Source organism: Babylonia areolata, chromosome 1 (genome assembly GCF_041734735.1).
Source record: "Babylonia areolata isolate BAREFJ2019XMU chromosome 1, ASM4173473v1, whole genome shotgun sequence".
NCBI classification, from domain to species: domain Eukaryota; kingdom Metazoa; phylum Mollusca; class Gastropoda; order Neogastropoda; family Buccinidae; genus Babylonia; species Babylonia areolata.
The window spans coordinates 39,232,812-39,244,877 of NC_134876.1; the positions used below are offsets into that span (position 1 = coordinate 39,232,812).

The following is a 12,066-nucleotide window of genomic DNA, read 5'->3' on the forward strand; positions in this document are numbered from 1 at the left end:
CCGAATGACTAGCGTCCAGACCACCACTCAAGGTCTAGTTTGGGGAGGGGTGGGGGGAGGGGGGGACAAAATATCGGCGGCTGAGCTGTGATTCGAACCAGCGCGCTCAGATTCTCTCTGACTTCCTAGGCGGACGCGTTACCTCTAGGCCATCACTCACACACTCATTGTGTGTGTTTATGCACGTGTGTATATGTGTGCGTGCGTGTGCCAGTGTGTAAATGTGTGTGTGTGTACGCGCGCGTGTGTATATAGTAGTAGCAGTAGTGGCAGTAGTCGTGTGTGTCAGTGTGTGCATACGATTGTGTGTATACGCGTGTATATTTTCACGTCTGAAGACAATGACTGACATGATTATAACTGTTCCGTTTTCTCCAGGAGCATGTGACCCTGGGTTTTACGCTGATGTGTACAATGGCGGCCAGTGCACACCATGCCCACACGGCACGTACCAACCTGAAAAATGGAAAGAGCAGTGCATTGATTGCCCTGCTGGTCTCATCACCTACCAACGGGGAGCTGATAATGAACATCTTTGTCTGCGTCAGTTTCATCTTATTAGTTGTTAACCATTCAACCAGCCAGTAATAATGCGCAGCCAACAAACGAAGTAACCATTCAGGAATGACAGTGTTTCATTCACCAATCAGCAGCAATTCCTAAAATCGAATCAACCGAACTGTGTTTAGCAGCCACACCTAATATCCAATCAACAGATCAATCAACTAACCAATCACTGAATCAGTTAACGAATTAACCCACTGCACGCTCTGTGTGTGTGTGTGTGTGTGTGTGTGTGTGTGTGTGTGAACAATAGATGAATATTTAGATATATGATTAACTATATACCACGCCAGATTAGGTGTTCCTGGACATATACCAGACCTCACTGGTATTGTGATGAGCTTGTACAGCGCATTTATGCTTTTTCAAGCGAACGGTGGAAACGTAAAAGGGGGATGAAGCAGAAGGCGTATCAGTGTGCTGTCAGTACAACTAGACATGCACGTCAACACAGTGCCTCCCCCACCCACTTCCCACTTGAAAAACACAAGGCGCATAAATGTGCAAAGCAGATGTAGGTCCAACAGTGTCACTAATTTCCTCAGGAGTCGATTTCTTTTTATATGATAAAACACTAATGAACAGCCATGCATTCTCGCATACAAATAATAATTAAAAGCTGTCACTGCAGCAGACGTGCCAGTCATCTTCCACACAAGCATTCTATCTGAAATATTCCATTCTATCTGAAATATTCAATCTCCTCTTCATTTTTTTTTTTTTTTTTACCGTACATGCATACATACATACATACGACTCTCCTCTTCACCCTTGTAGTTAATACGACGATTACATTCATCCTTGATACACCCCTGCCTTTTCGAAAGGAGGAAGGAGGAAGCGAGTATTTTAAAGTCACATTTACAGCCTTACCGCCCATGCCCAAACAGACGTGCCAAGACTTGCGTCTCTCAGCCAGTTCAATGGGCTGTCAAGGGGCAAATAGTTATCTGTCAGTGTCACAGTCAGTGATGCAGGAACAAATCGTGACGTACTGAAAAACTAAAGGGAAGAGGCCGCCTCCTGGAAAAGGATTGTTTATGTTCAGTGTCATCAACTCTGTTTTCTTCTGCATGATGTTCATGCCTGTTTGCTGTGTAAAGTTGCCGAGACGGGTTGCCTTCTCTTGGATGCGATGACGAGTGTGTGAGACCAGTACCAGGTCGTCTGCAAAGTCCAGATCTTCCAGCGTCGAGAAAAGAGCCCATCTGATACCTTGGTTGATCTTCGGTTGTTCTTCGCATCATCCAGTCTATGACCATGTGGAAGAGCAGTGCTCACATTACACATCCTTGCCTCACCCCTGTCTTCACCTCGAAACTGTGTTCGCTGTTTCCTACTTCGCATGTGAAATTGATGTAAAAGCTCTTGATGAGAAGGACAATCTGTTGTGCCATCCCAAAAGCACGGAGTGTATGCGATAGGCTTTCTGTGTGGATACCGTCAAAGGCTTTCTCGAAATCTACAAAGTTGATATAGAACTGTGTCTCTGCATAATTTTTTTTTTTTTTTTTTTTATTGTTCAGTGATCACGGTTACACGGGGTAAATATCTGGTCAGCACATCCTCTCTTCCTTTCCGGAAACCTGCCTGCTCATTTCTTAGCTGCTTGTCTACTGCATCTGAGATTCGTTGTATGATAATCTCTGCAAGGATTTTCCTCGAAATTGACAAAATGATGACACCACTCCAGTTGTTGCAGCCGAGTTACTTGAGGTGCCCTTCTCTTGAAACATAACAACGACACCCTTTGTCCAGTCATCTGGTATCTTCTTCTCATTTCATATGGCTGTAATGAGTGGCTGAAGCATTTTGGCCACAAGCTCTGAGTTCGCTTTGAATAGATCTGTATTGAGGTTGTCTTGTCCAGGGGCTTTTGCGTTCTCCGGAGATCTGAAAGCTGAAATGAATTCTTCTCTGTTGGATGATTCAATATTAACATAGAGGCCAGTCTCTGCTTCTTTTATGCCAGCCTCAGTTGGAGATGGCTGTCTGTTAAGAATTTCGCTGAAGGGCTCCGACCATCAAGCTTCCCTTCCAGTTATGATGTAAGCAGCCATCCTTGATTGTCTTTGATGGGTTCGTCAGTGGTTCCACGGTACTTGCCGAATATGTCTTGGTTATTTTGTACACTTTGGCTTGCTCCCCTCTGTAGGCTGCATCTTCTGCCTGGCTTGCAAGGATGTCCAAGTAAGCCCGTTTGTCTACTCTTGCCATCCTCATCACTGTTTGATTATCTTCCTCGAACTACAGTGTGTACCTCTCTCCAACTTGGCCTCCATCAGCTGCTTTTTCGTGGTTCTATTTTCAATAGGTTGCCAGGTGTCTGTTGTCCGCTAGTGCCTGGAACATGTTCTTCAGCTGTAGAATAAAAGCACACTTTATTCTGGGGGGTTGGAGTTTCTCTTCGTCAAATTATAAGTGTCCTGTTTTGTGTTTTTTTGCAACCTGTTGGGTCTGAATTTCAGTTGCAGTGCTGCTGCTGTAACCAGGTGGTGATCACTGCCAACATTGCCCCCCCACTCCCCCAACCCCTGCCCCCCAGCCCATCCCCACTCCCCCTTTCACTCTGACGATGTCCAGAAGTGATCGACGCCAGGTGCCATTCAGTCGGTTGAACTGGTTCTAGTTTCTTCCACAGGGGGAAGAACAGGTCAGCTTATGTACGTCATTCTTTGGAAAAAAAAAAGAAAAAAAAGGCCCCCCCAATAACGAGGTCGTAGGTGGTCAAAGTTCCAGCAGCCTTTCTCTGTTGTCATTCATTGTACTTACCACAATCTTTTCTCCTCATGGCCCTGTCGTAGTTCGTGTTGTTGGCATTCAGGCATCCCATTATAGCTACAATCTTCACGTCATGACGTGGTGTGTCTTCCAGTTCAAACTGTAACTGCTAGAAAAGTGCATCCTTGGTCTGTCGCTTTAGTTTGTTGAAGCATAATACTGGACGATGGTGGTGGTGATGTGTTTCACTCTATCCTTTATGAGTCTGCTGTTGCCAGGTTTCTGCTCCATCAGACATTTCTCTGTTCCTTTAACTCACTCAGTACGGCCAGTCCTCTCTTCTCCTCTACACAGACCCCTCGGATGTCCAGTGGGTGTCTGAATGACCCAACCTTTAGCTTCCATCGTCAGAATTGTGGTATTCTTTGTCAACATTCACCTCTTCAGTATAAGAGCCTTCCGCTTGCAATATTTTGATGGTGGTAATTGGGGAGAAACGCTGTTAACGTCGTCTCTTTCGCCGTTCGTATGGAGAGAGTTAATCAAGATGGTGGTTACTTCTTCATGGTGCTGGTTGTATATTGCCGTCTTTTCCTGAGTCGAACACAGTTTCTCCTATGTTGGTTTTATGTCTGCCCGATCCTATCCATCTGTTTTCGTTGATTCTGAGAATATGTAGGTTGTAGCGTCTCATCTGTGATGTAACATGGGCTGGTTTTCTTGTTTCGTACGTACAGTGGTTCGCACATTCCAAAAGCCTATTTTGGACCTGCATCAGTTTGGCGTTCAGGACTTCCATCTTCATGTCAGTGGATTCCTTTCGGCTTCACCACTGTCATTTATTCGAGTATCTTCCGATGACACAGGAGGCCTGTCACACACCGTAGTGTTGGTTTCTTCTGCTGCTGTTCCTGTAACATATTTTGGGGGAGCATAGCTCTAAGGGTCTCTGAGGCTCGCAAGTCCCCCAACCACGGCAAGGTGGCACACCTTAGGGCACCTGTTTAGGTGGTCAAACACGAGGACAGGTCGACTTGCTATCCGAGAAATCCCAGAACCATCTTTTCCATTTTGGCACACATGCTGAAGACATAACACATTGGGGGAGAGGGTGCAGGTGTTGGAGAGGAGAGGAGTGGGCAAAGGTGGCATACCTATGACTGTCCCGAGGCCGCACCCAATTCAAGCGCACCTAATATGCTTTTGTCGCTGAGATCAAATTAATAAGATAACCATTGCCAAAGATGTCAAAGCACTGCTGAAAATATTCTTGTCTTCTATATATTAGCGGCAAGCAAACGTCCGGCTTTTGGCAAACCACTTAAACAATCAGAAAAGAAACTTTAAATAAGTTTTGTTCTGACCCCAAAGATGAATTTGTCCAAACTCTTGACTGACCGCATAGAGTTGTTTACAAAGAATTAAGTACGCAATAACACCGAAGAAAAAAGATCCAACATGCAGCTTATGCAGACTCACATGTGCACACATACCTGCAGTTAACACATATCTAAGCACATTGGTCTTTATACAAATATGAGCTGTCATTTATTCTCATTGCTTTGCAGCCATATGCCCGCAGGGTCAGGAGTTCTCTAACGATACCCAGTCCTGTCAGCCCTGTCCCAGAGGCTATTTCAGTGACGGCAAGGATGCTGCACGTCTCCACTGCGTCTTGTGCAGCTTGGATTACATCACAGCTGGCGAAGGTGCCACGTCTTCACAGCAATGTAACATTCGTAAGTTCTTGTGCACATGTTTGCCCGTAACACCTGCAGGGCTTGAACTACCCACCCGTTCAACTATTCGGGGCAAGTGCGCTAAACCTGCATGGCGGTCAAGTGGAAATGCTGTCTCCACGTGTCCGTTTGCAACCAGTTTTTGAAGGCATCAGTTGACGGTTGACGGTTATCAGTTTACGGTATCAGTGGAAGGATGACGAATTAGCGGTATCTTCTCACACAGCCCAACCTGCAACCACCATGCTTGCAAGAATCGTGCAACGACATTGAAACAAAGAGTTTTGCTATTATCGTATTTCCTGCATAAAAATGCTTCTGGGAACTGCTTCCCAGGAGTGTAGAAATAAAGATGAGCATCTATGACAAAGGCTCAGTTAAAGGGTGGGGGGAGGGGCTTGTGAAATAAATGCAAAAGATCCTGTTGAGGGTAATTTTATCCCCTCAGGAATCATGCAAATAAGAATGAAGCCTTTAAGAGGTGCACTACACAGGATTATACAACCACAGTACATTAATTAACACAGTACTTTACTGGAAAAAAGACACAAAGAAAGTGCACATATCTTGGCTTTGTTGGTATTGACTGAATGGAAGCTTTTTACTTTGTTTCTATCATTGTACATAAACCTGTAGTTTGATTTTTTTTTTTTTTTTTTTTTTGACAATGATACCTGTTGTACTTTGTTCATACATTTCAGTATTATATTCCAGTTAAATGGATCAAACATAAAAATAATTAGCGATGAACAGCCACAGCATTTCGTAATATAATATATATATATATATATATATATATATGTCCTTACTGTTTTCCAGGCAACTGCAGTCAGGCAGGCCAGTATCTTGATGTGAAGCACAATGTGTGTCAGAAGTGTCCTCGTGGTCAGTGGCAGAACCACAAATGGCAGACATCGTGCAACCCCTGTAACCAGGGCTTCACCACAAGGTTCACTGGCACTACACATCCATCATACTGCTTCGGTAGGTGTCTTGGGAATTATCTTTATTCATAAAACAGTAGTGAACTGTGCTTTTCCTGTAAGTTCATTGTTTGTTCCTTTATTGATAGCTTATGTATCCAAGGATAATTTTCACTCCAGATCAGATTGAATAGATTGAAAAAGGTGTATTTTTTGTTTGTTTCATCATTGTGGACAAGACTATACATAAGTTTTTTTAATCTCTTCATTTTGTTTTTTGAATGATTGGAAAATCATTTGTCATAGTTTCACTTTTTCATACATTTCTATACATCATGATTTTTTATTATTTGTTTTGAGATGTAGTAATGTTAGAAATTAGTTTAGCTAATTATTTTATTGTGGTTTCTCAATGAAATTTAAACTCCCTTGCGTTTGTATAATTGTGTCACAAACTCTTTATTTTACAAGTCAAAGACTTGTTTGTTTCAAGAGTTCTGTTTATCTTCCAGATACTTTTATAAAAGAGTTACTTGATTACCTAGAGTCTCAAACCTCTAACAGATAGAATAATTATTTAACAATTTGGTTTCCTGACATTTCAGGAAATAATGAAACAATTGAAATCAACTTTAAACGTTTCATAACTGTATTTGTTTTAAACATTTATTTAAGGAAGGGAATAAAATGGGACATGTTTTCACAAACTGTGAAATTATGATTGTTGATAGTTGTGGAGGACCAAGGAGGATTCAAGCTGACAAAAGAAGAAATCATTATGTCCATGGTTTCTGTGCTGATTCTTCTCATCATTGGCAACCTCATCATTGTTGGCTACTGTGTGTACAGCAGGTCAGTACAACATAAACAGACTAAAAAAGTATTTTCCTTTTGAATTTTGCATGACACTAGTCTTGGGTTTTTATCTGTGTGTGTGTGTGGTTTTGTTGTTGTTGTTGTTTTTTGTCTGAACCGGTTCTAAAAATGTCGTAAGATTTTTTTCTCTTTGTTCAAGGAGTCATCGTAAGAAAGAGAACATAAATCCATCAGGTGAAGGAGACACATTCAAAATGACTGAGTTCGCAAGTCGCAGGCCTTCAGGAACATATGAAGAAGACACTGATGTGTATGATACCATTGGAGATGTTACCTCGTGCACTGCAAATTCAACATCTACGTTCGAGCCTATAGAAGAAAGGGAAGGCTCGTCTCACAATTATGATGATCTGAATGTTTACCTTCAGCCAAGACCAGCCGATGCTGTGCAGATGGTTCACACGTCTCCCGTCCCTGCTCAGCTTGGATCAGATGACCCAGTGTATGATGATGTTCTGAACACCTGCCCCATCTATCAGAATTTTGGGTCCCGCTCTCCTCTTGCAGAAAGTGACATGTCTGATGAACTGTGGTCTTCAAGGCTTGATGTTCTGTACTAGTGACTTGGTATGTTTCTACTAGTGAAAGAGTACATTCTGTATTGGTAACTATATGAATTTTCTCAACAGTCTGATTCAATGGAAAATGGTATGAAAAGCTACATCTCATATATTATTCTTAGATAACATACATCAAGTCAGATTATTATGGGCATACTCACATTTCATGAAGACAAGTGTGTATGCTTATCAAGGCTCCCACTGAGGAAAACAAAATCTCTGTGAAATTCTATTGGAGGCTGGGAGCATGCTACCCTGGGAAAAAAATGAAATTTACAATCAGAATGGTGCAATGTGATGCAAATCAGAGCACATTTATCTTAAATCTACAATTCACACAGAGCACCTCCAATCTTTCATCTACAGAGAAGAAAATGGCATTGACATTTACCATCACTTCTGTTTTCACCTTCACAGCTTCTGTAGTGTCTCACAGTAGCAATATTCCCAGTTATCAATCTAAGCAAGAAATTTTGTTGTTGTTTTTTTTGCTGAAATTGTTATTCTCGCCAAATCTCATTTTTACATTTCACTGAAATCCACTGTTCATAGAAAAGTGGGAGCCCTGACTTATGCATACACACATTTGCATACTAAGACAGAACTTTCAACAATAATCACTGCAACAGCATTTCAACAGTCAAAAACAAATTTTAACGAAACATTTGTTTGTGTGTTTTTAAACTGTAATCTTAAATTTATTAAGAAACATGACTCTAATTGTACTTCTTATTCATAAACAGACAACAAGAATAATGTACTCCCTTCCCTAATTTCAAAACATAGTGCTTAAATTAGTTTTTCTTGTATTGCTTTTTTGTTTGTTTGTCTCTGTTTTCTATCTCTTCATATATTTCTTTTTGTTTTTTGCTTATTTGGTGGACTGCTTTCTGGAAAAATGGCTTGATAACAAAGGGTAAGTCAGTGTATTTAGCATTATTTCATATAGACAGTTACGCCCAACCCTCGGCTTGTATCACAGATTGACACAAGTTTACATTTGGGCCAACAACAAAGTGAGAACTGTATTATCAATGGTTTCTCCAGTCAATGGGAAACCATTTACAGCTTAGTCTTTTGTGAAGGACTATGACTCAAACTATGAGGCAAAATTGCACTGGCTCTTAGTGCTGCAGCCTTGTAAGCTAATTGGCCTTTGGGAACCATCCCAACGCCGTCTGTCCTAAAACCCTCTTGGCCGAGAGAGTGGGGATGTACTTGACATATATATATATATACAGAGAGAGAGAGAGAGAGAGAGAGAGAGAGAACGAACGAACGAACGAACGAAATTGTTTTAATGAACTTTGGCCATGGACCACAATTCAAAACCAGGGGACTGGGGGTGGGCATGGGAAGGGGTATTATAACACTTGAACAGATGACACAATATCATAATATTCATGGACTTGACATTAATTCTACTTAATTAGGTCTGAGTATATGATTTCTCCTTTTGATCGCATGGAAAATAAATTTTGATACATGGAAATTTCTCTGCTTGTTGTTTGATCGGAGAAGTGAACTAAGAGACATGTTTAAACAGTCTTGAAGAAATTTTGTCCGTAAATCATTATATACAGAACAAACAAACAACAAATGGTATTCATCTTCTAGTTCACCTTGGCAAAAAGGACAATGCTTTAAAACATCATTTTCAGTGTACCTATTAACATTGTTATTTAAAGGAAGCACATTAAATCGGGCCTGAGACAACGCCACTCTGAAACAATATTCATCAGCATTTGTTATGTATTTTTCTTTTTCAAATACAACTTTGAATGATCTGTAGCATGAATATCTGTCTCTATCACTAATAGTACCCGACCATTCTTGAATGAAGATATCTATAAGTCTTTGCTTGAAAGTAATAAGAAATCCTTTCACATCACCAACACCCTGTTGCAACCACACAAAATTAAAACCTGTTGTACATAATATTTCTCTAACTTGAGAAGCCCAACACTGTTTTCCATTTAAATCTAATCCAAGCAACATCTGATAAGCCATGTAAGGCAATCTATTTTGATCCATCTGTAGTATTCTCAACCAGTACCTTATAACATTTAATAACGAGTTTATAAATAACGGATATCTACCAAGATCACCATAAACCACTTTGTTTGGTGTTTTCACTGGCACTCCCAAGAATCGCTTACATGCTAATAAATGAATTTTTTCTACATTCTCTAGTCTATTCATACCCCAAATTTCAGATCCATACAACAGAACAGGCTGTACCTTTACATCAAATATTTTGAAAAATACTGCATATGACATTTCTTTATACTTTTGAAAAGCCTTCACAAGGCTCATGGTTGCCCTTTTGCCTTTCACAACAAGATGTTCGGTCCCCTTTTTGGGACTTATCTTTGATGTGAATGTATACCCTAAATAACAGTATTCATTTACTACTTCTATTTCTTCATCTTCAAAAAACCACTTCTCATGCCTACCTAAAAATCCGCCTTTTCTGAACACCATTATTTTTGTCTTCTGCACATTAATTTTCAACTTCATCACCTGACAGCATGATTTAAGAATATTCAACTGATTTTGAAGTCCAATTGGAGTTGTTGATAATAAAGCAATATCATCGGCAAAAAGCAATATGAACAGTTCCATGCTACCTGGTATCAACTGAACCCCATGTCTACCTGACACAGACATATGTTCAGCAATCTGATTGATAAATGTACAAAATAAAGTAGGGCTCATGACACATCCCTGTCGTACACCAAGTGGACAATCAAAAAATTCAGAATATTGTGAATTAACCCTGACACATGCTAACAATGAATCGTACATCGCTTTCAAAGACTTAAAGAATTTACCAGATACACCCTGTTTTCTTAAATGTTGTAACAACTTATCATGTCTTACAGAATCAAATGCTTTTCTAAAATCAACGAAAGCAACGTATAATTTCTTATTTTGACACATGCATTTCTGAACACAAGTATACAGGTTAAAAATCTGATCAACAGTTGAGTAGTTTTCTCAGGAAACCAGCTTGACCTTCTGTAATCATCTCGTTATTTTCTAACCAATTATATAATCGATTATTCAACACCTTTGTAAAGCACTTAGAAATGATACTTAACAGGGATACCCCTCTATAATTATCAACATTATCAATATCGCCTTTCTTAAAAATGGGAATGATAATAGCTTTGGACCATTCTTTTGGGTACAGTCCTTTATCGAACAGAGCATTAAATAATTTTGTCAGAAATGGTACAGTAATTTTATTACCAGTTTTTAACATTTCAGCAGAAATACCATCAAGTCCACATGCTTTTCCCGACTTCAGCTGGTGAAGAGCGAACGAAACCTCGTTCTCTGAAATTGCATTATTAAGTTCACATTCTTCATCATCATCTAGGTTACTAAGATCAGCAGAATTATCAACATTGTCGATATCATTATCCAAGGAAAATAGACTTTTGAAGTGCTGATGCCACCTTCCATACTGACATTATTACTGATGTTACTTTTTGTTTTCCCACATCCCATTTCTGTTAGGCCTTTCCAGAATGCTGACGAGTTTGATAAATTTGATTCCAGTGAATCTATTTTTTCTCTTCGATAATTTCGTCTTTTAGTTTTTAATAAATTTTTATATTTTTTCCGTGTTTGAACATACTCTTTTCTATCTTCCTCATCCCTTGAAAATCTAAATGTTCTTAACTTATTTTTGGTGTCAATTTTGAGCAACTTACATTCTTTATCAAACCATTCAGAATTTTGTCTCTTTGGCTGGGTAAAACATTTCTTAACCATACAACTGCTTGCAGAGCTAACACATTCAACAAATACATTAAGTGCTTCATCAATATCTGTATCGAGACATTCTACAGCATGTTTTATTTTATTTTCTGAGTCTCTGTTATTCAAATTGGCAATGTATACATCTTCCTTTTCTTTGTTCCACACGCATTTCTTCACAAATGAGTTTTTGCTTCTGCCATCTTGATTATTTACAGTCTTGGGTAAGTTCTTTGAGCACATAAATGATAATACAACAGGCATGTGATCTGACTCTGTGCAGTCATCTACTTTAAGAGAAACATTGCATGCAAGCTGATTTGAGAACATTTCACAAGACATCAAAAAATAGTCAACGGTGCTTGACCCGTTGTTTGATATGAACGTGTAACTTCCGTCAAAACCATACTTGTGTAATCCATTTAAAATCATGATGTCAAAAGCATTACACATTTCAAAAAGCTGATCCCCAAACGTGTTTATTTCATCGTGAGACATTCTCAGAAAATAATTGTTGATAATATCGTCATCCTCACTAATTTGAGAAAAATTTTCGGAAGCTGTTCTAGCATTAAAATCGCCACATATAAGAACATAAAAATCATGAGAATCATGTAAGTCAAGGAGACACTGTTCGAGCTGTTCAACGCCAATACCGTTTTTATCGACATTCCACACAGGCGATGTATGTACATAGCCAAAATATATCTAAATCTGTACTAAATAAAGATTTTTCTATATTAATAACAATCATGTTATCCATGTCACACCTCACCTGGGTGACGTACGTCGCAAACGCTTTTTTAATCAAAACAATAACACCACCTGAATATCTGCCTTGGTGTGTCAACTTTCTTGCTTTTGAGGTAAACACTAAGTAATCGTTGAAAAGTGACGACTCAAATTCAGTTCCAA

General features: G+C 39.6%; 1 protein-coding gene across 1 annotated transcript in view; it reads left to right on the forward strand.

Moving 5' to 3' along the window:
- LOC143292022 (uncharacterized) overlaps window positions 1–11,403 on the forward strand; it is a 26,092-nt gene extending 14,689 nt beyond the window's left edge. The window contains exons 6-10 of the mRNA XM_076602191.1: window positions 379–543; window positions 4,854–5,024; window positions 5,844–6,008; window positions 6,679–6,799; window positions 6,963–11,403. Of these exons, the coding sequence (XP_076458306.1) occupies window positions 379–543; window positions 4,854–5,024; window positions 5,844–6,008; window positions 6,679–6,799; window positions 6,963–7,383 (1,043 nt within the window). The 3' untranslated portion in view covers window positions 7,384–11,403. The remainder of the gene's footprint in view (window positions 1–378; window positions 544–4,853; window positions 5,025–5,843; window positions 6,009–6,678; window positions 6,800–6,962) is intronic.
- The last annotated feature ends 663 nt before the right edge of the window (window positions 11,404–12,066 follow it).